At 43.9% G+C, this 27,545-nt stretch overlaps 1 protein-coding gene across 1 annotated transcript; it reads left to right on the plus strand.

Moving 5' to 3' along the window:
* Positions 1–431: 431 nt before the first annotated feature.
* On the plus strand, positions 432–27,545 carry LOC135320838 (uncharacterized). Its single transcript, XM_064483892.1, has 5 exons — positions 432–529; positions 4,609–4,971; positions 5,079–5,182; positions 6,566–6,735; positions 26,910–27,545. Exons 2-5 carry the CDS (start codon positions 4,619–4,621, stop codon positions 26,952–26,954), a joined length of 672 nt encoding a protein of 223 aa, XP_064339962.1. The 5' UTR covers positions 432–529; positions 4,609–4,618; the 3' UTR covers positions 26,955–27,545.

Consider the following 27,545-nt stretch of genomic DNA (forward strand, 5'->3'; position numbering starts at 1 on the left):
GCCTGTGTTCAGCTGAATTGCTCTGGCCAGACCCCTCTGCCCGCGCCACCTACCCCGGCGCCCCGGCCACACCTGTCCATGGCCAGGTGTGCACCTGCAGCATCTCACCCAGCCGGGCACCCCTCAGTCCGTGGCTGGCGTCCCCTTCCCCTCTCCCGCCCGTGAGTCCTCTTCTCCCGGGCTGCCTCTCCTCGGCCGCCGGCCCGTCCCCGCCCCTGGGCGGGCTGTGTCCCGGGCGGGTGGGGTCTGCGGACCCGAACGGGGGCAGGCGGCTGGGGCAGGGGCTGGCATCCGAGCGGGGATGCAGCCCGCGTTTCCACCAACCCCCCCCCCCCGCTTTCCCTTCCCCGCGACCCCGGGGCTGCCCTGCTCTTCCTTTCCTGCACCCTGAGGACAAGCTCAGCGGCGTGGGTTCTGCTCCCTGGGCTGAGAGCCTCCAGCTGTAAAGCGCAGCTTCTGGTGGAGTCGGGAAAGTGGATCCTCAGTGCTGAGCGAGCTTCTGTCTCCTCCCTCAGTGTTTCTGCCCCAGGTAAGTACCTTGAACACTTTCAGGTGTAATGATGCCGGTGCTTGTTGATGTCACGTGTTTTTATAGTGCCAGGGATTACAGTGTTGAAAGCAGGGCTTGGTTCAGTTAAAAATGAGCTGAAGGCATGAGGCTGTGACATGCTCCTTCCTTCCCACTCCCAGTGTGAAACGTGTAACCGTCGATTATAAAAAGCTAGTTACAGTCCCTAACTAGCCCAGCCCAGCTAGGGTGCGTTAACAGGAAGAGCACCACCAGAGGCGTTGGAGACCCAGGGACATTGCAGTCCTAAAGAGCTCCTGGCACAGTTTGGTTTGTTTTGGTTTTTTGTTTTTCTTAAATCGTGGGGCAGACTAGTAGTATAAAGGGAAAAATAATTGTCAAGAAATATTTTTTCATATAACAGCTTTATTGTGATATTGTTCACACACCATGAAGTCCATCCATTTAAATGGTACAATTCAGCAACTTTTAGCATATTCACAGTGGTGCAACAATTATTATTCCAGAACGTTTTCATCACATCACAAAGACCAGTGAAAATGAGTGACATACCCACCCCTCCTCAGTGGTGTTTCTAAAGAAGTTTCATGCCTATTCCTGACCATAAAATAACTTGTTACATTCCATGAAATATCTGGTAGGAATTCTAATCAGAATTGCAATGAATCTGTGTATCAAAACAGGAAGAATTAATGTCTTTATGGCATAAATTTCTTCTACCCATGAATATATCTGGGACTGTATCTTTTCATCTCTCCAGAGCCTGGCCCATGGGAAGTCCTCACTAATTGTTGGGCTTGTGAATGATGAGATTCTATACATCGTTAGTTGCTACTGTAGCCTTTCACAGAAGAGAAAAGTAACCTCAGTGAAGCCAAGTGACTCTCTAATGGTCAGAAAGAGTGACAGCCAGTGCTGGAGTGATCCAGTGGACTTGGTGCTTGCAACCAGGATTCTCCAGCACCTACAGCTAAGGGGATTACAGTATTCTTTTTTTTTTCTTAATGGCGTTGCTTTTATTTTTAATTATTTTTTTAATTTATTTTTTATTGAAGTGTAGTCAATTTACAACGTTAGTTTCAGGTGTACAGCAGAGATTCAGTTATAAACATATGCATATGTATATACATATGTATTATATTGTTTTTAGTAGAACTCATTACAAGAAATTGAATATAGTTCCCTGTGCTATATAGTAGGCTCTTGTCATTTATTTTATATTTATTAACGTGTATCTGTTAATCTCCCCTTTCCTGCCTGCTAAGCACAGTTTGCTTTCTATGTCCATGAGTCCATTTGTAGCAGCACCATTTTTCCTATTAATATATGCTCTTTGGCTGCTTTCAGTTTCAGTAATTCCATGTTATCTGTGAGCGCTTTCCTTCTGGTGGCCTTTATATGCTTTGCACACGTGGTAATAGAGATCTGTATTTGGGAGAACTCCAGGCCTCGTGTAGTCCCTGGTACAGAGTGCCCACTGAGTTGATGCTTGAATTGGGAAAAAAAACATAGTAAATGTTGGAATTTCCACTATGGTTGAGACTTCCAGGTTTCTGTAACCTGTTTAACCCTCCTTATTATTGGCTGCCCCCATACTGGGTAATTTGGTGGAATTTCATGGTATGGTGGTGTAGAGACAGGGCCTTGTATGCTTCTTCTCTTTCCGTTTTCTAACACTCATTCTCCTGGGCCTCCCAGATCCTCCCCCAGTAGTTCCCAGGGCTGGCTTGGTGTTGTGCTGAGGAAATATTTGTTAATAAGGCCCTTTCCTCATCTCTTCTGACCCTCCGTTTCTTTCTCTGCACAATGAGGGCTTAGACTAGATAAGTGCTTTTCAGTTTCTTTTAAAGCCATGTTTCCTTTGAGAAACAGAAAATGCAAATCTCTCCTCCCATCCCAACACTTTAGATTTTGTTACTTCCTGCAAGGAGTCACATAGCTCTTTGTGGAAAATTGATGTGATTGTGATTCCAGGTTGCACAGAAAATACTCTTCAGAGATTTATTGCAGGGAGAGGGCAGAAAAGGGGCAGTATGTCACACTTTCTAGTGTGAGCACTGGAGCAGGGGCTTGGATTTAAATATGGTGTCTGTCGTGGCCTCTCTTTAATCTTGCACAATGTGACAAACCTCTCTACCTCAGTTTCTTGATGTGTCAAGTTGGGGTGATAATATTTTAAGGCTTTTGTGAAACAATATACACATAATCTATTTGTGTCTCAGTAGAAACAAGACCTGCAAGGGATTCAGGGACTTTAGAAAAAAATCTTGCCCATAGCACTATGTCGCTGTGTATTTTAAATTTCCTGGAGGGTGATGGTTGAGTCTAAAGTCCATCGTGGGACAGGTGGCCCATAGTTCTCTATGCCCCAGATTACCCCTTCTCCCCAGTCCTCTTCCTCAGTCCAGGATGAAGTTCCCTAGTAGATTTACACAGAGGTCTTGTGGAAATGGCTTTTCATTTTATTGTTTCACCAAGAAGGGCTGCCATCATGATCTCTGTGGTCAGGTTTTGAAGGGCTGCCGTCTTGATGTCTAGTCAGGTGAAGGCTATGCAATTGGGAGTTTCTATGTAATAAAAAGGAAAAAAATTACAAATAGAAAATTAGAACAAGGGTGGTGACAGGGACTCTTGGAAGTGAGCACCATTAGCTTTGTTAGCTTCAGGTGCAGTGGCCTCTTGCCACGAGGACCCATCCTCTTGCTCTGAATTTGGAGGGACCTGTGGGTTCAGTGGGAATGTTAACTGAGTGTATCTCATGTGCTGGGCATTGTCCTATTTTTTCTGTGTGTTCCTTTTTTGAGACAGTGAGCACATTTAACCTCAATAGCTTCTTTAAAAAAGTAGAAATTTTATTTTGAGATATAATGTAGATTCCCATGTAGTTGTAAGAGATAATATGGAGAGGGCCTATGGACCCTTTTCCCAGTTTTCCTTAATGGTTCCATCTTGCAAAGTTGGGGTACGATTAATTACTGACTCACTAACAATTTGAGGTTTGTGTTATTGCCATCATTTCTATTCACGATTAAACTGGGGCTTAGAGAAGCACACACGCCTGCCCAGGTCACCCACATGGTTAGTGTAGAGACGGGTGGAACGTGGGCTTGAGATTTCCAAGCAGTACCATTATGATGGTCTGTGGCAGGGAGCAGCATTCATTTTGCTTGTTTATTCATTCATTCAACAAACATTTATTGAGTAACCTCTGTGGGTCAGATGCTTTCATAGGGTTATCTGATTCTTCAGCAGTACTGAGAATCAGGTAATATTTACTTTTTTTTAAATCTGAGAAAATTAGCTCTGAGAGGTTATTACCCCCCCGAAGGAAATATAGCTCATAAAGGAGGGATAGTAAATTTGTAATCACCCCTTTTTATGCAGTTGGTACCCTAGGCATTTTACATTTGCAAACTTCCGTAATCCAGATATATTCTTGTAAGGCAAGGATTTTTTTTTTAATTGAAATATAGTCAAGTTTACAATGTTGTGTCAATTGCAAGGTGTTTTTCGAATTTTGAATTAAAAAGTATTTTTTGAGGAGGGTAATTAGGTTTATTTATTTGTGTCATTTATTAAAATGAGGTACTGGGACCTCGTACATGATAAGCATGTGCTCTACCACTGAACTGTACCCTCCTCCCCAAGGCAAGTTTTCTTATCCATTATTCTGCAGCTTAGGGGTTCAATTAAATTGGAATTGAAATCCACATCTTTTGCTCCTACTTTTGTCCTTTTCTTTATATTCTGCTGAAGGGGGTTGCGGAAAGCAGTTCCTTTTTTCATTTCTTTATTCCGCATTTTTGAGCAGTGACTTTGCATCAGGGCCTTGCTAGGTGCTTTGAAACAGAAAACAAGAAATGACCCTTCTCTGCAGGGGCAGGAAGCCTAGACCAAAAGCTGGGTAAAGTGATCCAAGCTACGGTAGCCATGTGCAGGCTCTGAAGGACAAACTGTACCCCTGGATTTGCTTGGGCTTCCCCTGCCTTCTGGCTGGTACACACCAGGTCACCGCAACCCAGAGGCGCCCACAGCACACAGCACAATATTTACCTCGATCTCCTCTCCCCTCTTGGCAGGGCCTGCAACATGAGCATTCCTGACTACGTGCAGTGTGCTGAGGACTATGAGACTCTTCCCGTGGTGGTCAAACCAGTGGGGATCATCTCAGAGGAGAATTTCTTTTGCATCTATAAGCGAATCTCCTTGGTGAGCCAGATCAGCCCGTGCAGCTCCCAGGGCGCACTCTGTACGCACTACAGGCACCACTATGCGCCCAAGAATGGATGGAGCGTCTTCCAGACCCACCGCATGGTTGTGGGCCTTGTCACCATTACCGACTGCCTCTCGGCCAAGGCCTTCGAGAAGCTCCACGTGCAGAGGAGCTGTATGGCATCACGCTTAATGACTCTCAGCTCTTTGTCTTTGTGCTGCATGGGGAGGTAAGCCAAGCAGCCGCGCACCGACGTGGCCTTCAATTTACGAGGACTGCAGGGTGGTGGAGAAGAGGATCGAGGACTTCACTGAGTCACTCTTCATCTTGCTCAAGTCCAAGTGGCTGGATGGGGCCCCTGACAAGCCTGGGGATAAGATCCCACTCCTCTGCATGCCGTTTGAGAAGGAGGACTTCATGGGACTGGACACAGACAGCAGGTAAGTTTACCTGGAGGCCAGTCCACCCTGGCTGTGTGCCGGGTTTCTTCTCTCCATCCAGAAAGAGATCAGCAAGGAATAGGTCTCTTTTGTATCCAAGGGGTGAGGGAGGTGCAGCCCGCCGGTTTACAGACATTTAAAAGTGAATCCGCCTTTGTTTCAGAGAGATCCTTTTAGTGATAGTGTTAGAGCACTTACTCCTGCTTTTCAGCCAGGACCCTGGTGGGACCCCTGGAGTTGCTGTTCAATAGAGTAGCCACAGCCACTGATGCTAGGAGCACTGGGGAGGAGGCTGGTCTGAGCTGAGATGTGCTGTAGTTCAAATGCACATGAGACGCTGAGGCTTGTCTACTAAAAGCATATAAACTATCTTGTTACTTCCTCTATTGATTACATGTCAAAATGTTAGTATTTTACATACAGTAGATTATGTAAGATATGTTCTTAAAATCAGTTTCTAGCACTTGTTTTTTGTTTGTTGGTTTGTTTCTTTGTTTACCGTTTTAAATGTGGCAACTGGGAAACTTTCTTTACATGGCTCTCATTTCATTTCTGTTGGGCAGCGTTTCCTGGGACAGTCTCATCCCTTTGCTTATAGATGAGATGCTGAATCCCGAGAGGCAGAATGAGGCGCTGGTTGAGCTGGCTTGGAGCCAGTGTCTCCTGCCTCCCAGGCTCAGCACCTGTTCGGCTCAGGCCCTCTCTTCCTGCCCGACAGGCAGCATGCCATGTTAGGACATCAGAAACACCGCCAGGGACCTCCGAATGAACTCCTTATGCAGGGAAAGGCGTATCACGGAGTATGGGAAAGAGCAGAGAAATGTTCATCCTCACTTTTTCCCTGTGATTAAGTCAACGGCCCCACTTTGCCTCGGAATTACAGACGAGCTCTTCTGGGCTGCCTAACCCCCCAACTTCTGCTCTGTTTCCCCGTGTATCTATTGTGCTGTCCCTCGGACAGAAGAGGGTGAGATGCCTTTGCCGAGAGGTGGTCCCCCTTTGCTGGGGAGAGTGAGGGAATCTGTGTACACCCGGCCTACGGCCTCGGTCCTTGAGTCTGGAGAGGGCTCATGGCGGTCCCACAGGTGATGGTCGGACGACCTGGCACGTGCTGCCGGGCCCGCTGTGGAGGCGGTGCTCTGTGATTCTTGAAATTAACTAAGATCAGATTCTACTTTCTGGTTGTTGGGAAGTTGGAGGAGAAGATGCCAGAGAATTGATAAAAAGAATATCCAGATCAGCCCTGTGAGTGATAGGCAAGAAGACCCGAGTCCCACCTGCGTGAGGTGCCTAGCGAGCTCTGGATGAATTTCCTGTTCCTCCGGAACATGCTTAAGGAAGGGGCAAGGCATGTCGTGGCCATGATCTGTTTTGTCCTCACAGGTCCCTGTGATCTACATGTGCGCGCTCCCCATCTGCTCCTTGGAGATGAAGTGTCAGGTTTAGGAGCCTGGGCACTGCTGAGGGCACAGCTGCCAGCACCGGGCTACACCGAGGCTGGGTCCGTTCACCTCACATGTCACATTCTGCTGATCCTCCAGGCGTCAGTCAAGGTAGGTGCATCGGTGCAAAGTAAGCAGGGACCACCTTCTCCCCCTGGACAGACTGGTGGGTGAGCAGTGGAAGCCTGGAGCCCTGCCCCAGCCCCCAGGCCAGTGCCTCCTCTTGTCACAGGAGGCACTGGTGACATTTTTGCTCAGCAACTGCTTGGCTCTGGGTCTGCGGACCCACCAGAGAATTCCTGCTTGTTTTTGCCTTTTGAAGTCTGCCCTTGGGATTTGGAGGAGTAGCTGGATATGTGCTTAGCCCATAGTGGTTGACACAGTCACCATTGTTTACCCAGAACCTCGTGTACCAGGCATGGCTCCCGGCATCAAAATATAGCAGCGCATTAAACCTCCCTCCTGGTGCGTCTGTCTGTTTTGGTACCGTAAGGTCTCAGCCAGCATCTTAACGTCAGTGAGATAAGGCGGCCACTGAGCTAGGGTCAAGCACGTTCTCCTCCAATCACTTTTACTCCATTGTTGCTTTTACTATTCCACAGACATTAATTTTTTAAACAATGCTTTGGTGCAGGAACAGAGCCTAATTCTCTCCTGCTACTCTTGGTGGAAGTGCATAAAACTGTCCAGCCTGAAATGTGACCACAATTTGTAGCTTAAGACCTGCCTAGACCCATGTATGTGGAGTTTTGGTTAGGGGCGCTGACCACGTTGAGGTCCCCCGGCAGCGCCGCTCCCCTCAGGCCCCTGCTCTCCCTGGAGAAGGAGGTGAGGGTGGGTCTCACCATCCCCGCGTCCCTGGCCTCACACACTCACGTAAATTCTTGTACGTGCTGTCAAAGTCATTTTTGTTCTTGTGTGTTTCTAATTTTCTCTTGTTCCTCTTTTCCTTTTTCTTTATTCCTTTTTCTCTTGTACTGCCCTGTGAGCATGTTGTTGCGTCTGAAAATGTGGGCTGTGCACACCCTGCATTGGAAATAGCTAGATCGCCCTCCGTGCTGTCTCCATCGCTTTAAAAAGCAAAAACTTAACAGCTGCCTTAATCCATGTATTATCCTTGTCATGTTTTTATTTTCTAATTTTTTTAGCACATCACCCACTGGTGTTTGATACCTCTTAAAATCCTTGCTTTAAGGAACCAGTTTGGTCCTCCTTATATTTGGTGACAAATGCGCCCTTATTAAATTTGATTGTTTTGAAGAAGTGAGATGCGAATTCATTTAGGCGGCTGCTGAGGGATGTTTTTCATGGAGTATTTAAACTTGTAAAGTCAAATTCTGCAGCATCTTGCTACATTCTTTCTTTTACACAAACGTGCTTGGCACTCGGTTCCTGGCTGTCGCTGTGTGACGCGCGTGACGGCGCTGCCTGGCCGGCGGTCACTGGTGAGGAAGTGGCAGGCTCGGGGGTGAGCAGCTGTTGGAGGAAGCAGTCACCGTTTTGTTATTTAATTTTTTTTTTTTTTTTGCATTTTACTTCCCGTGCCATTTACTTTACTTTGCCTTCACAAAGAGGCAGAAGTTGGTCTAAAATCCATGCCACTCTTTTGTTCCCTTTACGAGGCTGGTTTATCTGAGTATCAGGACAACATGTCCTTCTCCTAAGTAGCTGGCTCACCTGGATCTGGTGGACATAGGGACTGTTAATGGGGACCGTAGCTTCCACCCTGCTCCAGCCAGTGGGCATTCAGATCCGGGTCTGTGGTTTGCCTCAGCAGCCGTGCAGGCCTCCCTGCACCGGCCTTTACTTTTAACCCATGTTGGCAGTAAATAGCTGACTCCGGGTCTGTTGCAGCTGACGTCCACCTCTGTCGGCCTTGTCGTTAGTTTGCGGGAGTGAGTCTCCAACACCCCAGTCAACTGTGAAGGAAGATGCGTTGGCCGACCTAGGACCTTGGATTCTCACCCCCACCATGGTTCATCTCACCCGGTGAAAGTGTTCGGCCGCCACCATCATGCTGACCATGAGGCCTTGTTTCTCCTTTCATGCTCTGGTCCAAATGTGGACACTTCATTTTTCACTGAATTTGTCTCGCTTCAGACAGGAGAGAATATCTGAAGGAGTCCATCACATTGTGGGTGGGGAACAGATCAGAAGTAAATGTCGCAAGTAGAAGGAGTCTAGTCTGTCCGGGTTGGCAAATGCAGGCTGGGATCTGTGATGGCCGGGCTATGCCCTGGACACAGGCCTTTCCCGTGGCTCCCGAGAGCCCAGGGGTCGGAGTGAGAACAGCCTTGCCTGGGTTCCTCCATCCTCGTCTGCTTACTGACAACTGTGTCTGCTAATTAGGAGCTCCCCCACACCTCGGGCCCTTCAAATCTCAGACCACGGGAGAACCTTGAGTCCCTTCTCCTGGGCCTCCTTTGTGAGAATACAGTGCCTTCTGAGGTGACCAGTGGCAGGAGATGCCTCCCCCTCCAGGGAGCACCCTTTGGAGGACTGTGACTCAGTGCACCATGCTGTGAGCTTGTGGGGTTCCGGCCGTGGTCCCTGCAGAACCAGACTTGAGATGGGCTTAGTGACGGATATAACAGGACTGATTCCAGGGCAGGGTTTGGGGGAGGGGACAGTGGAAATTGAATGTGACCTCAAACACATAGGTGGGTGCTGGGGCTGTTACTAAAATGGGGTGTCTGGGAGGTACCTGCCAGGAATCGAATTCCAGAGTAAATGGCGGACATGAGGCATTTTTAAGATGCCATTTGTCATCCAAGTTAGGACTTCAAAGAGGCACTCGGGTCTATGGCCCTGGGGCTCAGGTGAAGGAGCCAGACTAGAGATACACGTTGGGAGTCGTCATTCTTAGCTGGCCTTCACAGACGCGCATGTGAATTAGATCATCTTGAGAGCTGCAGACTGAGGCTGAGGCGGGGCAGAGCTGTGCCTGGGTTGGAGGAAAGCCCAGACCATGCAGCTTTCGTGTGTCAGTCTGCGGCGTTTGCGATTTTCAGACTAATGCCATTTATCCTTAAGGGGCCGGGGGTTGGGCAGGGCCAGCCTGGAAGAAATCTGAAAGGAGGGTCGTGGCCACGTGTGTGTCTTGGGAAGATGCAGAGTCTGCAGGGTCCGGGAGGGTAGACTTCTAAGAAGCTGGATTTGGAGTGGGGAGAAAGTAGTCACACTCACCTGTGAGGGAGGGAGGGCGTCCTTGGGAGTCGCCACCCTACTGGACTCGCTTTCCAATGAACAGAAGACAATCAGACAGAGGATCTGAGGTGAGAATAGTTGGCAATGGGAGGGGAGCCAACCTGGAGAATGGTGCGTGCAAAGTTCTGGAATACTCTCCCTGAAAATTTGAGTTGATAATACCCAGACTCTTAAGAACATTGATAGTGACTGGGGAGGAGGCAGTTGTTTTTCTGGCCTCCTAAGGGTAATGCATGTATTCAGGGATACACAGAAGATTCGGGCAGTCTTTTCCAGGGGTTTGATTCTTACCAGGGGGAACAGTGCAAGTTTAAAGGGGAGAAGGGCAGCGGAGGGAAGCTAGTCAGTCCCCGTGTCAGGTACCTGTCGGCAGCCCTACTTGCGTGTTGCATTCTCATCCATGCCTCCCAGGTGGGCGATGGCAGCTCCCTTTTGCGGATTGGGAAGCCTTCTCAGAGGGGTTAAGGAATTGGTCCGTTTAGCGGCTAGTCAATGCTGTAGCAGGATTCAAGCAGGGCCTTGTCAGACTTCAAGGACATGTTTTCTCTACTAATTCCGGTACCTCTCTGTTGTACCTGGATTGGTGAATTGGGTCAGTTTTGGAGCCTTTCACAAAAAATACAACGTAAGTGTCTCAGGACAGTTTCACAAAGCTCAGTGTTCTTTGATGGTTCAGAAGCACCGCAGTGCTTTTCGCCCCACAGAGGTAAGGTCTTACTCCTTTGACGATGACATGGTTGCAAATGACTTACAATTGCAAAACCAGACTTAGGAGCTTCTGAAGGGAAACTCTCCAGTTCTCCCTTGATCGGCTTTCTTCCACGGGATGTAACTGCTGCAGCATAGGCCTGAGCTTTCCATATGGAGTGAGGGTTTGATAACCAAAGAGCATAAAACGGTCAGATGAAGAAAATCGACGTTGACAATTTATTTTTGGGTTACATTAGTGAAGATATTCTATCAGTTAATGACCCATATATCGAATGAAATTGAGTACAGAACATTGCAATTCTTACTTTCTATTTAGAGTTCTCTTACAGAGTAAGGTTGCCTGCTTTGGAACATCAGCTCCACCACCACGGCACCTATCAGTGTGTTGGTGTGATTGCATTTACGCAGTGAATGTAATCTGGGCTTCCTCAGCCCCAAACACTCCAGTGCAGAATCACGGGCTGTAGCCATCTCTTAGTCACGCAAATACTTCTAAAATTATATGATGCCAGAAAAGAAAGAAGAGGGAGAGAGAGATTGCCTTTATCAAAGTTCCTTTCTATTCTAACTGCAAACTGTTGTTGAACAGCTCTGGTTTCCTTTGGATATGAATATATACATTTCTTTGCATGTAACCCGGGTTTTGGACTAGAACACCAATCTCTTGCTGTTCACAAGCCACAAAAATAGTAGCCAAATTGCACAGGTGTGAAATAGTTTATACTTTTTTCTGAGAAAGAATCCTTGAATTTGGGACTTGGGCTGTGATTTTTGCTTTTTGCTTCCCCCACCCCTCTTGTAATCTCTCACTCCTTCCCACGTGGCCCCCAAGAGTTCGTGGTTTCAAAGGAGTGGGCAAACACCCAGTTGGTCACCATGTACTGTTGCTATAGATGGAGCCCTGCCAAGACCTAAAGGACATTATCAGAGAGGACTTCCTTGAAGAAATGGGCTCTACATTCATTCGTGAGGACAGAGTAAGTGTCAGCCAGGAGAAGGAGTCAAGAGTGTGGCTCAGGTGGCAGGTGCAGACCGGGCAGAGGCCTGGAGGCTTGTGGGGTGGGGACCTGAGGAGAGTGTCCTGTGTGGTCCAGGGTGGAGTGTTCCCCTGCTTGGGAGGACCCTGGAGAGAGCCTGGGGTGAAGGGCTTTGGAAGACGTTGGGTTTTATTTGAACAGACACTGGAGGCAGTGAAGGGTGTCAGCAGGAAGTGACCCTCAGGAAAGGTACTTCTGGTTTTGCTTCTGATATTCTACAGACAGAAGGGTCGGGACGGGCGAGAGCAGGTCTGTCTGTCCCTTTGAGACCCACCCCGTCATTCATTTATTCATAACACGCGCACTTCTGTGTGTCTAGGGGAGAGTGGGTGGACCCACATTAGTAAGCCAAATGTATTTGCTTCTTGTGAGCTTAGCAGTGTCAGAAGTTGACTTAGCCTAGAATGTTCTAGGAACAGAGGAACAAATTGCGGAGGTTGGAGGGAGGGAAGTCTTCCTTGGGAAACAATCAAAATGAGCCTGGAGGTAAGTGGGAAGTAGGAGCAGGACAGGGGGTCCCTGAGGTCACTGGGGACCTGGAAACTGGGTTGAGGCTGGGTAAGCAGTGTCGGGGGCGGGGCTAGAATTCCACCAGGGAGCCTCTGAAGTGTTTGAAGTGGGGTGATGTAATCAACTTTGTGATTTGGGAAGGCTGCCGTTGCTCTGTGTGTGTGTGTGTGTGTAGCGGGGAAGAGGGGGAGGGTGCCACCAACTGGGGGGGGCCACTAAAACACCATTCACAGGCTGGGAGAGGGGCGTCAGGGCTGCTTGGGGACGGCTGGGGCAGTGTGGATGCCGGATTTCCTTATGGGGAGGGCTTGTTATCTGGGTCGCCCGAGAGGCGACTTTTGGCTGGAAGGAAAGAGATGGAGGCTGCCAGGTGTACTTTCCTCTTCTCTCCTTCCATGCCTTGTGTGATGATCTTAGCTTAGCCAACTTTTGGAACAGGAGAGCTAAGTTCCAGGGTAGCCCAGGACTTTGTTGAGCTGGTTCGAGTGAGATCTGATAGGATTTAGATTTCTGTTCAGATCTGCATGTTCACTTAGCTAGAAACCTCCCGTCATTTCGATTTCCATGGGGTATTTATTCTTGATAAATATTGCTTTCTTGGTGAGAGGAAATTTAATACAGCTGTTGTCTTTCTCAAAAAAATCATATCTTTAAAGAAATTTAATATTCCAAAGAATAGCAAAATTTAAAAATGATAAAGTAAGGCTTTGGTTTCTGAGCTAATGTGGAGTTAGAGCCTTTGCATTACTTAATAGCACATCCTTAGTGAGCTGTTACTGAACACCCCAGGCCCCACCTCTCAAAACACCATTAAAGTTTGCTCTGAAATAGTGAGGTCATAAAGGTCTTGTTTGCAGAATTCAGTTTGTTTATATTATGCAGCATAGCTCCATTTATAAAATAATAATAGGTTCAAAATTAAGAAAGTGGAAGATAATTGATTTTTTTTAAAGCTGAAACATAAACTTTCTTGTGCTAATGTTGCAACTGGAAATTTTGAAAAGAAAAATCCTACTGTAATATCATCTACGTGGAATTCATATATGACTTCCACATTTGAAAAGTAACGGCGCAGTGGTTTTAGAATTCAGGAGCATTCCAACTCAGATACTGGCATTGATGGTTGCTGGTTTTCAATGGAAGAGCCTAAATTTGCCTTCTTAGCATTTTTTTTTTCTTTGTAGTGAGAGGGCTGAGTAGTGCTTTGCCAGCATGAGTTTGGGGCAATTTGAGGGCAGATGTCGTGTACCAGCAGTGAGATATTTCCATGCGTTTAATTTTCCGGACATCACCAGGGCACATGTGGGGTTTGTGCATGTAGGCTGGGATGCTGCAGGACTCCCTAATCCATCACCGTTATGTCCTGTAGCTGCTCCGGTTAGTGAATAATTTTCTGTGCCTTGGAGGTAAAGTGGTCTGATGCAAATGATCAGATATGTAGTTAAAGTGCTATTACTTGAAATAAGAGAAACCTAGAAATATGGCTCTAACAATACAGGATGAGGGAGGAGAATTGGCTGAGCTGCGTGCAGTGGGGAGTCTTCTCAGGTGACTCCCACGCCGTGATTCCTGCCAATATCCGCCCCAGCCCTGCACGGTTGTCCTGCCGAAGCAAGCATGCACTTTGCTCAGAAACGCACTGAATTTCCTTGCGCCTCTGTTTGTGGGCTTTTTTTTGAAAGCACATCTTGCCCTTTGCTTAAATGCCATCCCTGCAAGTCGCCTCATACACTCATCCTTCTGGACCTCGTCCATACATAGCTGCTGAATGGATGAACAGAATGTAGAATCTCCATTTAGTGAAACATTATTCAGACGTAAGAGTGAATAAAAAAGGAAAAGAGGAAAATGAAAAAGGCCACCTCTTCTGGGAAGTCCACTCTGACTGCTCAACCCGCACTTTTCTCTTTGAAACACAATCACTTATGCTCCACTCTACTTTTTTGATAGTACTTACAACCCTCTAATAAACTTTAACGTTTTCAAAAAAAAAAAAAGAGATGCTGATACCACTTCAACATGGAAGAGCCTTCACAAGAGCATGTTAAGTGAAAGGGAGCAGACACACACGGCCACATATTGTTGACTTCAGTGATCTGAAATGCCCAGAATAGGCACATGCAGAGGCGGAGAGCAGGTGATGGTTGCAAAGGGCTAGGTGGAGGGGGGTTAGGGAGTGACTGCTAGTGACAGGGGGATTCTTTTGGGGTGATGAAGTGTTCTGGAAAAAGATGGTGATGAGGGCTGCACAACCGTGAGTGTGCAGAAGACTGCTGAGCGCTGTCTCTGGGAGTGCCTGTGGTTGGGGGCGGCTTTATTTTCTTCTCACCATGCACTCTGAAGAGACATCTTGTGCAGTGGCCTTTCTACTAGTGTGAATGGTGAGAATCAGAGACTTTGCAGAGTCTTGTTTCTTTTACCCCCCCTGCTGAGTGTAGGCAAAATAAATTTAAGCCTGAGAAAGTGCTCCATCTGAAGAAATGTATTTCAGTTTTGCATGGTGTAAAAATCTTGAGAGCTTTTTAATTGTTGAGGACAGTCTGTGGGGGGAAATAGCCCGTGAAGCCTTGGGGAGACCTGGAAAAGCCGCGCTTCCCTCCCTGACACGGGTGGACTATTCACCCCAGTTCAAGCAGTGAAGGGCCCAGACCCGTGAGCGGAGTTGACAATCGTGAATATTTACGTGTATCCGCTGCTTCATCTTGGATATTAATTTCAAGCTGAGTCAGTTTGTGGCGGCAGCCTCATCCTACATCAGGAATTTATAGTATCTGCTCTTTGAGGTGAAGACCTGACAGATTTTATTATTTAACAGTCTCCCTTGAATTGATATCTCAGATTCCTTTGTCAAAAGCAAAACAGCAGAAATACAGACGTCCTTTAATGCCAATATGACCTGGAAAGGGTTTAGTCTCTGTGCCTCAGTGGCCTTATATGCGGGTGGGGATGATGATAACAGTGTTTAACTCAGAGGGGCTGGTGAGGGGAGAGTGAGGAGCACAAAGGGAGGACTTACAGGAGATGCTCATTAATGACTGAATTTAGTGCTCTAAGCCTGGTGAGGCCTCAGGGGCAGAGATGTCAGAACAGAGCATTCCTAGCCAGAGCTAGATCCGTGTTGGCAGCTGTTGTGATCAGTATCACAACTGTGGATTATCAGGTAGTTTTAAGACTTGGTAATATGAATTCATGAATAATGTTAGAAGACTAGACATCTCAGATTCAGTTTACATAGTTCTCAAGATTTCCTCTGAGAAATGGATGGTTTTTTCCCCATCTTAAATCTGAGATGAGTCTCTAAAAAATTTCTATATTCCTCCATCTTTTTGCTTTAATTCTCCATTTCTTAAAAAAAAAAGTTTTTAAATTGAGTTAGTGGGGACTGAACTGAGGGCCTCATGCATGCTAAGCACATACTCTCCCAAATGAGGTATAATCTCCACCCTGATTTTTTTTTAAATTTACTTTCTTAGTATTCAGAGGTTAAAGGCCTCTAATTCTTTTTCTGGAGACTTGTCCATGAACCTGTAAATCTATTATTAATGGACAAAACTTGGTTTATTAAAAAAATGAATAGAATATTCTGCAATCCATCCAAAAGGAAATGTTCATTGACTTAAAATGTTTCTCCTTTAAGGTGATTTCTCCTTTTTGGTCTAGCTCAATTTATTAACAGATATCCTCATCATCATAATGACCAAACTCGCTCTGAGTGGACACCTCCCTAAGGCTAAAATACTTTCCTCATGTTTTACTTCATAGCATGTGTTTGAGGGTAGGTATCAGTGTCTCCTTTTTTGCAGCTGAGGGATTGAGAGATGGAGCAGCTTGTCCCAAATCACATGCAGCTGGCGGTGGCTAGCTCGGTGCTGGAACCCAGGCTGCACAGGATGCATTCTTAATTGCTTCTCTAATCAGCCTCCCGTTGAGTGGTTACCCGAACCCCTGTGACTCCATAAATGGCCGATTTTAGTGATCTCAGCCTGATGAGGCCTTCAAAGGGGAGACACCAGTGAGAATGTGAGACAGAGTGGCATAAATTAAAATTGTACATTTTCACAGATGTTTAATTCTCAGGTAGTGGCATAAAAAGTTAATTTTTATGTATTTTAGTGCTCTGTAAGCACTAAAAACAAAACATTAAAAATAATTATAGTGCAAATGAGAAGGGGGCTTTGAAAGTCCAACCACTGCTGATGATATTACTTGTTTTTCTCTAGTGGCCCTTATTGACAGAAATACTTACAAAGACTGAATTGGTTTTATGTAGTCTTAATATGGAAGAAAAGATTGTCAGTGAATATTTTAAGAAAATCTTTATTCTTTTCTTTCCTGATGATGTATATATAAGTTGTTTTCATGGCTAAAGTACATTTCCTCATTTGTGAAATTTGAGTAATATCGTTTAACTTGTCTGACTGTGAGAGTTAGTAGCCTTGTATACAAAGAACTCAAGAGGTGCTTAGTAAAAATGTGCTGTCACAATGACAGATATTTTAGAAGGATCAACTCTGAATACTAAAGAGGGTGGCTTATTACTGATGTATATTTAATATGTATATATATGATATATATGAATATGGCTTAAAGTAACAAGGATTCATTTATTTTTTAGTGCACTATGAAGTTTTAATGAAATCTGTATCATTCTAGTGAGACAGGGACTAGTTAAATTGCCTTAAGCAGACGACCTTGAAGATTATTTACACAGAATGTGTATTGTTAGAACTCAGATGTCATGTTGCCGTGTAACCATCCACTCAGACATTTAAATTCGTTGGATTCTGACATCCACATTGATCATTTTCAGGGAATAAGCTTCTCTCTTTTGTGATTAAAGAAAATTTTGATCTTTTTTCCTGCACTCTTAACAGGTTTAAAATATCAAAACATTGATTTGATATGTAACTTTTTTAATAGAGACAATAAAGCTCATGCTGTTTTATTATGTAAATAAATGTTTTTGTATTTCAACAAACGTATGATTTCCTGGATTTTGAGAAGTATGTTGCAAGATACTTAGGTAACCTACTTTCGGAAAAATACAGACGCGGCTTTTATGAATATAGGCCTAGTACAAATCTGTTCGTTTTTGCTACAGTGCAAGACATGAGGCCTAGGAGAGATTTGCTGCCGATTGCAAGGAGGACAGATCCCATGTCTCAGTCTCCCCTCCTGTAAAATGAAGTGGCTGGACTGGATTCTTTCCTCTTCTAAGATGAGTTTCCATGAGCCTGTGTCTTTTGTTTATATTCAGGAGTATTAGCAATATCAGATTAAATACTGAGTTACCCTCGCTTCCCCCGAAGCAAAGTGCAATATGTGCTACAGAAGCTTTTAGTTATCTGATTCTCGTTTCTGATCCTACAGGCAATTTTGTGTTGCATGCTTCCTGGCAACCTGGAAGGTCTTTTTAGCCATAGGTGGCGCTTGTTGCACCTTCTTACCGTCTTAATTTTCATGTTTGTTAAAGAAGGCTTAAACAACGTTATTTTGTTTTGATTTCTTTGCTTGATGCTTCAGAATAGCACAATGTCCATTATGTCTGTCTACCTGGAAAAATTGTTCTGCTTATATTTTAGTTTTATTCTGTCATCTCGCTGTGAACATCTCAGACTTGCTGTGTAAACAATGGCAAAATCGGACTTTTCTTCCAGTGTTAGAAACCAGTGAGCCGGGAATTTATAAAACAGCTAGTAGCGGCCTCTGGAGCACCTTAAATCTGAAAAGTGTGCTGGGTTCCCTGAGTATTGACCCCGCTGCTGTGTGTTAATTAGTGGTAGGAGATTTGGTACATATAGGAAGGGGTGTAGTTTTTTGACTTGGGTTTGCGTGCACGCGCTGCCACTGAGCCAAGTGAGCCTGAGTCAGTTCGTTCTGAGATTTTCCCTCGTCTGAGAGATTGGGACGTTGGTACCTGTTTGTAGAATTGTGAGAATTAGAAATTATGTAAAGTGTTTACCACAGTGGGTATTTCAAGAGGGCTCATAATCTTTAGCTGCTGTTTGGTGTGAAGCCATCATTTTATAGTCTTTGTCAATTACTAAGAAACAGGAAAACAAGAAAAGCTGGCTTTATGATGAAAGATATTTGAGGAGGTTCCATACTTCCTACACCCATAATTAAGCATCAGCAGAGTCAGAACTGTTGCACAGTCACCCTGAACCAACGTTAAGCCACAGAATTTTTTGTTACTTCATATATGTTGGGGCCTAAGGGGATCCAATACTTATATGCATGTTGTCTCCAGCAGCCAACTGAGAGATGACACAAAAGAGTAGGCAGGCGATAAATGTCTTCTTTGTTACTGATGAAGCCACGTTCTCCATGAACTTCAGGGCTGTGGGAAAATGTGTGTCATGATACTGTGTCCCAGAATTAGAGACTCACCCTGTCCCAGGTAACTCTGGGCCACAGCGAGCCTTCCCTTGAGAGGACCTGCCCCTTCATGCACAGGGCTGTCCTGACATGGAGCTGAGCATCCCAGGTGCTTCCCAATGGTGACCAACACTGGAGGGAAAGTAGGGTTTCACAATCCCTGCTTGTCTCCCCGGACTCACACCTCACCCTGTTAGTGTGACGAGGGCTAGCTGTGATCCAGCGGCCAGGGGTATGAAGGGAGAAGCACTCTCCATGGCCCAGAGGATTTGGGAGGAGGCATCACGTACCTAGTTTAAACAGGTGGTGGGATGGAATGGGAGGGTGCTCCCCAAGAGTTTATAAAAGGAGAAATAAGGATTTTCTTTGGGACTTATTCTAGCCAGGAAACACATAATATTATTAGAAGGGAGACTTGTAAATCACTTTTATATTAAGTTGACATTTGTTGAACAACAAATATGTGCTACATACTTTTCTGAGAGTTTTACAGAAATGAATCCTTCAAACTTCTCAACAAATGAGTAAGGAAGGATTGAATGTTATCCCAGTTTTACAGTGTGGAAATTTCGGCACGGAGAGGGTAAGTAAGTTGGCCAAGGTCACAGAGCTAATAAGTGGCAGAGCTGGTATTTAAACCCTGGCTGTCTGGTTTTGAGGCTCCCAGAGATGGGCTTTGGGTGTTTAGAGGTATCTGCATCCCTGAATCTTTGTACCACTTTGCATCAGTTAGCCCAGAAAGGACAGGGAAAGAAGAGTTACACAGGTGCTCACTGTCATGTCTCGGCCACTGTCCACGGACAGTGCACCGTGATTGGCGTTAAATGTCTTCTGGGCAGCAGATCTGTTCGTATAACAGAAATTTAGTCCATTGAGTTAATCTAGAAACCCTTCCTGCTCTGCTTCTGTCCATGGTTGCCATGTGACTGCCTGCCCGTGATTGGGCTGTGGAGGAGAAAATGTACTCATGGTTGAACTCTGATATTTCAGTCTGGTTTATAGTTTCACTTCTTCTGTTACATTAATAAGTTTCTGGTTTTCTTGCATCAGTGTGTCATGAGTTTGGTTAATGTGAAACCAGTCCATGGGAGCCCAGGGAAGCTAAAGGTATAATTTCTGAGCACACTGTTGCACTTCTACCCGTGCAGACCTGGCTGGAGGATGTCCGCCTTCCTCACTGATTTCTCCAAACAGCAGGGTCCTCTCCCACCCCCGGATGTGAGGCTGGGAGCTCTATGAGTTGGCCAGTCGGTGGCCAAGTCCACCAATCAGAAAATGATGAAGTACCCGGAAGTGGGTTTAATAGAAGAAAAGGGCTTCCAGGTATTCCGATGGGCTGTTCGAGTCCATTTGGTGAGAAGCTGTCCACTGTCTGTGGTTGAGCTGCTGCTTTGCTGTTGAAAAGTCTGGATTAGATGAAGGGATTTTAAAAAGGAGAAAGGAGTGATTTCAGGTGGTACGTCCACATCGGTGAGAAGTGATGGATGACCGCCTGGGTGAGGCATAGACAGAGTCTTACAAACTTCATAAAACAGCTTTAAAAGCTCTGCCATCTGAGTGCACTTCATATGGGGTCCAGTTCATCAATGGTCACGCTGAGAGGGCAAATAATTGATGATGGCGGAAAGGACACGGAGGCATCAAAAAGTCTCAGTCATGTTCCCTGTTTAAAGGATGTGGCACAATGTAATATATTTGAGCTGGTTTTTCACTGAACAATTTTTAGTGTTTTCTGGGACTCCCCAGTGCCCCAAGGCTCCAGGCAGCTGGGTGTCCACTCAGAGCAGCTCTGTCAGCGCTCATCCTGGGCTGACGTGGTGTCGCGGGGAGCAGGACGGTCAGCGTCCACGGCTCCTCCGAGATCCGTCTCCTCATCCGCAGTGCCGGGTTGCTCATCCGTGTCTACTTAGTAGGTTTGCTGAGAATCACACGTGATGGTTGTCAGGTGTGATTTGTGATTGTCTCTGTGATTGGCATATAGTCAGTGTTTGATAGAAACCCTTGTTTTTTTAGTATAATTGTAGCAGCTAGATTGCAGTGGTTTTTAGTCTGTATTTTTTTATAACTTTATTCTTATTTTTAAATATGCACTTATTTTTATTTATTTTTTTCGAGGTACTGGGGATTGAAGCCAGGACATTGTGCATGCTAAGTAGGTGATCTACAACTGAGTAATACACACCCTCCTTGTCTGCACTTGAAAATAAATATTGCAATACACAAAATAGATCTTAAACACCATCATGGGACCTAGTCTCTGTATAGACAATTGAACACGTATGCTATTTCAATAAGAATAAATGTTGTTGAGACATACATTTCTGAATCTGTTAATGTGCTTAAAAACGATCATAGGTAGTGATAAACACGAGTCTTTGATCCAGTACTTCTTAGGGTCTGTTTTGCCATCAATGGAAATTACATTATACAGAGAAGGCTAATTGGGTCTCTTTGATATTTGGATGGTTTAGCAGATGATCAAGGCTTTCAAAAGCTGACAAAATTGTATTTTAAACTAACTACAAATTTATCTTCTAGAAGTTGGAATTCGTAAGCTTTTGAAGTGTCCATTAATCCAGGGGGTATGTGTCTGTGTCTGTGTGAACGTTTGTGTGTGTGATTTCAGGAAGGTAGAAATAAGTTCCATATAGACTTCTGATACATTTCTCCTCAAGTTCAAGGTGTAGGCATATATTTACACAAATAAATTGATATTCTTTTGTCATTTGGCATATTGGGAATAAGAGGTTTTCATACTTGTTTCAGAAGGGTTGGGGAGCATAAGCATAGAAAACGGGAGGAGAAAGAGGCCGGGAGGCACTTCACACTCTGTGCAGGATTTGAGGAACAGTAGCTTTTCTTTTTTATTCTAAAGCAATCTGGCGCTGAATTGTAACATACTATTACTCAGAATTGCTTTTCTGATCAGATACAAGTGCCTCAGATTTTTGAAAGCAACATGAATGGTGAAATGTGTTTTAGCAGTTATCTTTAAAAGTAGTTTTATTTTTCAAGTAAAAGGCTATAGCCTGTTCTTTCTTCCAGCGGTACAAGACATGCTTATTAATCTATGTACATGATCTGTGTGCTTAGTTTCTTTGTTTTATTTATTTTTTTTTTGAAATGCTTGTTTCATTGTGGTTTGAATGAATGTTTAAAATTTCTGGATTTTGATGTTTAGAACATGCTGATTTATGAGAACCGTTAAAAACCTGATTGTTCTTTGGTCCTTGTTAGTTGGGGCACCCTATTGATTTCTGTTGTCTTTTAAAGAGGGAAATGCTTCCTCTAGCCTGTAGATCATTAAGTGAATGGTTTGCAGTGTGCCTTTAAAATTCTTTGAATGCATTGAGCATTATTGTCCAGTGAATTTTGAATTGACTCATTGTAATGACTTTGCTTTTGTTCTGTGGCTTTTGCTCCTCTCCACAAAAATTTGAATTCTCTGTTGCATTTTGTATACGTGTTATTAACAGGGGAAGAAATTTTGCATTTTTTACAGAGCTGGGTTTTCCTATCCCCTCTGAATGCCATCTATACTTGATACAATAAAAATCTGTTATTGCAGTGCATAATTATTTCATAAACTATTTTTTGGCATAATCAGAAACAATGACAAAGAATGATAAAAAAATACAAAATCCTTCCTTCCTTTGAAGAATAGAAATGAGGTGGTCAGGCTCACGCATGCTTTGTGCCTGACACACTTACTCTCATTTCATTGTGTATCATGATTCGTAGATGGAGTTGCTTCAGGTTTGTAGATTTTTGTTTTAACATTTGTGTTTAATTCTTTCTCCAGGCTGATGTTTCCTGTTGTGTTTGTGGAAAGAGTAGAAGGGAAACAAATACTTTGTTTTGTTTTCAGGAGTCCTGAGTTGATGAGAAAAGGTTTGAGGGTGGGCTGAGGAAAAGAGTGACAATCCCTATCCTCCCGGCTGAAATTGATAAACAAATAAATCAATTAAGTGTATCGATATTTGACCAATATTAGTTAGCGAGCCCAAAATGGATAGATATGCCCAATGGAAATTACTGAGTTCACCTGTAGAATTATGTGCTTTACCAAGTAGAAGCAGCTTAGAGCAATCAGAAAAATCAGTAATATGATGAGATATAAAAGGGATATCATATCTTTTATTTCTGAAACTTTTCTACGGTAAGTTGTATAGAGCTAAAATTAAGTTTCAAGCACCAGGATTTAAAAGTGTGGGTGGTTCTGTAGGATCGTTATTCACGGATGTGCCTAGACCCTGCTAGAGTGGCTGAAGATGGCAGGAAAAGACCCAGAGGCAGGATTTGTCATCCTAGGGTGTCCTCTGTAATGGTTCCATGTGAAAGCCCATGACTGGTTTAACAAACTGTAACACACCCCAGCCGCCTGTGAACTTTGATAAGAAAAAAAATATGCTTAGAAACTGCTTTGCAAACAAGTGCCTGTGCATCCTCACACCAGTCTCCTTGCCTTAAAAAGCAGAGACAATGCTTTGCTTGCATAGTTGAGGTTTTAGATAGCACTCTGCTGGTTGAAAAGCAAGGACCGTGGCCCTCAGCAATAAACGCTGGGCTTGTGTGCTGTTAGATAGTCTATTATCCCCAAAACAAGGACCTGGCTGGTCTGGTGGTCTGCTTTGTAATTCACATATCTAAAAATGTATCTTGTTCCCCTCTCCCCATGACTTCCCTAAAGATACACTAATCCTTTGTACTCATTGTGGATTTTACAATCTCTGCCTCATCCCGTCTTTCCCGAAGTTCCTCCTTACTATCTCACAACTGTTGATGAATTTTTCCTTTGATTATACACAATAAATATGGGAGCATTTGAGAGGCTCGTGGAGTTGGCTCCCTACTCCCTCTCGATTTCTTGACTTTTTACACAGAGTCTTGAATAATCATTCCGTGCTGGTAAGACTTCTGCCAGCCAGATGCCACAGTTCCAGGTGAGAAGTATGCAGGCTTTATCTCTCCTACCCGAGAGAGAGAGAGAGGAGAGAATTGAGATATGCTCCCCCGTGGTCCCTTCTTGCCCCAGAGCCACTGCAGTTCACCTGAAGCCTTCTGGCCTCTGCTCAGAGGGCCTCTGTCCCAGGACTGACTGCAGCCTTTTCTTCCCTTGTCAACATTTCCTTTCAGAAGGTGGTCTCTTCTCTGCAATTCCACCCTGGCAGATGTGATGGTGGTCAACGTGCTGGTGGGCAGTCATTTGGGGACTCCCAGGAGCCATGCTGATTCTCCTGAGTCTCTCAATCGGGGTTACAGAACAGTCGAGAACCGAAGGAAGGCCATTCACGTGAGGTCAACAGAGCATTACATCACATTCATTTTATTTTTGAATTTTCAGTGGAGAAATTATTTGTAGCAAACTGTTACAGATTTTCGGCCGCCTGCTTTCCTCATCACCACTTCCTTGCTGGCTCTGGTGCTTGTTTTACAGACCAGGTATCTTCTCTGGTCATTTCTAGCAGCTTGGCTTGCCGAATCCTTGATCTGCATTTGAAGCAGAATGCTTCTTCGTGATGTGAAACTAATTTTCCTGATTCTGAATATTTCGTGTACACTCAGCAACTGTTTCAAGTGAAATGCTCTTGTCCAATTACGGTTAACTCACATTTGCTGATCTCCTGCTTTCATGCTGAGGGCAGTTTCTTCTTCCTGTAATAAGATTTAGCAATTTGCATTTACTATGTGAAGGTACTGGCCCGAGGTGCTTTTTTTCTTAACAGTTTTATTACAATTCACCCATTAAAATGTACAGCGGTTTTTACTCTATGCCCAGAATTGTGCATCCCATTCAATCTTAGAACATTTTCTTCCCCCCAACAGGAATCCCCGTATGCATAAGCAGATATTTCCATCTTCCCCATCCTCCCCCAGCCCCAATGAGCCACTCTTCTCTCTCTGTGGATTTGCCTGTACTCGACATTTCATTTAAATCTAGTCACTTCATGTAAGTGGAACCGTCTATTGTGACTGACTTCTTTCATACTGAGTAACGTTTTCAATGTTTGTCCACGTTGTGGCCTGGGTCAGTACTCTATGCTTTGCTATTGCTGAATAATATTCCACTGTATGGCTGGGCCCCACTGTTTACCCATTCATCAGGTGATAGGCATTTGTGTTGTTTCTGCTTTTTGGCTGTGATGAGTAGTGTCGCCGCAAAAATTCCTTTAGGATTTTTTATGTGGACATTTGTTTTCAGTTCTCTTACGTGTGCCCAGACAGCAGAATTGCTGGGTCATTCAGAAACCAAATGTTCAACTCCCTGAGGACCTGCCAGGCTGTTTACCAAAGTGGCCACACTGTGTTACGTCCTCACCAGCAACTGCTGCCTGCTCCGCTTCCTCTGTGTCCTCATTAGTGCTTGTTATTTTTTTTTTTATTATAACCTATTGTTGTGGGTGTGAAGCGGTTTCTTCTAGTGGTTTTGACTTGATTTCCCTTAGAGCTAATGATATTGAACATCGTTTCATTGTCCTTATTGGCCATTTGTATATTTTCCTTGAAAAATACCTTTTCAGATCCTTTATTGACCTTTTAATTGAGTTGCCTTTTTATTGTTGAGTTGTAGGGTTTTTTTTTTTTTTCACTTGGAGATACAAATTCCTAATCAGATAAATGATTTGAAAAAATTTTCTCCTGTGTATTGGTTTTTCACTCTCTGGATGGTGCCCTTTGAAGCAAAGTTTCAAATTTTGATGAACTCCAGTTTATCTCTGTTTTCTTTGTTCCTTGTGCTTTTGGGGTATTATATAAAATCTGAGGTATTTTATTTAAAATTTTATATATAAAATAACTTAATTCGTAGGACCGTTCTAGGAGATGGGTGCGGTTGTTGTCCCCAGTCTATGGATAGGAGACTGAGATGCAGAAAATTTCACTGACATATCAGTGTCACAGCTACCCAGTGCTGTGGGAGTTCAGACCCTAATGTTTGTCCCCAACATCTGTGCTTTTCACCAACATGCTCCACTCCTTCCTGGAATCTTTAATGAAAAACTGTTACCGTTTTTGATTTCTTGTTAGTTTGTTTTCTCTTTGGGGACCACATCTCCTCATTTTCCTTTCAGATATCAGTGTAGATTTATTTTAGGTCTCATGTAGGCAGAAGTATTGCTATCAGTTAACTTCTTTATTACTCACTCTCCGGTTATGATTGTTGCTATTTGACCTAATCAAGTCATGCTTAACTCTTTCCTGCTCATGACACTGAAAAGAGTCATGACTTACAACATGCTCAAAGAAGAAAGTACTTGATTGATTTCATCTTGCTACCCAATCAAACTAATCAAATAAAAACCCGGTGTTGACACAGATTATATGCCCTCCAGAATAGTGTCACTGTCTTCCTTGTGTTTCATTTGTTTGGTCACAGTGTCTGGATAGCGCCTTGCTGTCCAGCAGTTTTGTGAGGATACGGTGCTCGTGAATCATTGTAAGGACAGAATTTTGACAACAGACTATGTTGTTCATTTCACAAGGGAAAAGATAATATAGAAATACTGCTCAGATCTATTTTAAAATTAAGCTTGGAATTTTGAGAAGAATTCAAGAAACCATACAAAGATCTTTTTCACTAATTTTAGATCTATCTTAGACACATTATGGTTACATAGCAGAGTAACTTATCAAGTAGATTTGACAAGAGGTGTGTATAATTGATTTTTTGTTTTAGTTGAAATATTCTATCTGAGATAAAGTAATCAGTGCCTATAAATGCACAAATATGTTTATATTTCTATGTAATATGGGAGCAGACTTCATATGTTTCTATATAATATATATGACCGTGTGTTTTAATCTGTCTGTCAGTGTTTTTATAGTTTTTCAGCAATGTTGTAACTTCAGAATTGTTCTAAGAAAATCACCCCAGATTCTAGTGCAGTTTGTACTGTGTATCCTGTCTTATGCATGGGATTCCACTGTCCCCTCAGGGAGGAATTTCCTCTCCTATTGAGTTAATAGCAGATTTAAAGGAACTGTGATTTCTAGGCCTTTGCTCTCCATGTGTTTGCAGTTGGCTGTCAATCACGATATTCCCTTTCTTGAGTTTTCAATGTTCAATTAGAATTTTTGAAAATAAGTGTTGATATTTTGTATTTGTCTCCCTAGAAACTTGATGTGTTTGTGTTTTTCAGTTTTCAATTTATGAAAAATGTAAATGCACCCTTTTTTTTAGTAGTCTTTTTTCACTAGATATTTGTTTATCTCTTTATAGTTAAAATAATTTTTTTCCCAAAGAATGAATCGTTGTGCATGTTTTAAAAGATACCTTACTTTTTATTTTTCTTATTCTAACAGGTATATTCGTTGTAGAGAATTTAGAAAATAAGGATAAACACAGTAATAAGTTAAAATGGCCTCTAATCTCACCTGGAGATACAGTTGTAAGGTTTGAAATTGAGAATTACAAGTCCTCTCACGTTGTTCCTCTTTTTCAAGTACGTTTTGGTTACTGAGACACTCGAATTCCCATATGAATTGTAGCAGCAGCTAGTCAGTTACTGCAGAGGAGCCCACTGGGATTGTGATCGAGACCACGTTGAATATATGGATCGCTCTGTGGAGCACTGACATTCCAAGAGCACTGTCATCTGATCCAGGAATGTGCGTGGTGTGTCTGTCCAGGTATTTAGGTCTTCTTTAATTTTATTTCAACAATGTGTAGAGTTTACATAGTATTATTTTACTTTATTTTTTCCCTTTATACTGAGTAAAAATGTGCAAGGTACCAGAATGAGAACTGTATTATAGCCCCACCACTTGCTGCTACCATGGACCCTGCGGTCTTTCTTTGCCCTCTAAAATCTTGCACAAAATAGGACCTAAGTAACTCTTTCTTGAATGAATGATTTTATGATTGCTGAATGATGCTTGAGAATCCTTGTGATGATATCTTTTTCCCAGACTTTCCCCTTTTCTTAACTATGCCCTTTCCCTTCCTTTCCTCCAGCCTGGGTTTCAGCCTGCCTGTGGCATTGATTTTCCCTATCTGTGGACTCTTCCTTTCACTAGTTCACGATAATGTTACATATGGGCTGTGGAAACTTGCTAGATGTCAAGAAAGAGCCAATCCAT

Source organism: Camelus dromedarius, unplaced genomic scaffold (genome assembly GCF_036321535.1).
Source record: "Camelus dromedarius isolate mCamDro1 unplaced genomic scaffold, mCamDro1.pat HAP1_SCAFFOLD_185, whole genome shotgun sequence".
Classification (NCBI taxonomy): Eukaryota; Metazoa; Chordata; class Mammalia; order Artiodactyla; family Camelidae; genus Camelus; species Camelus dromedarius.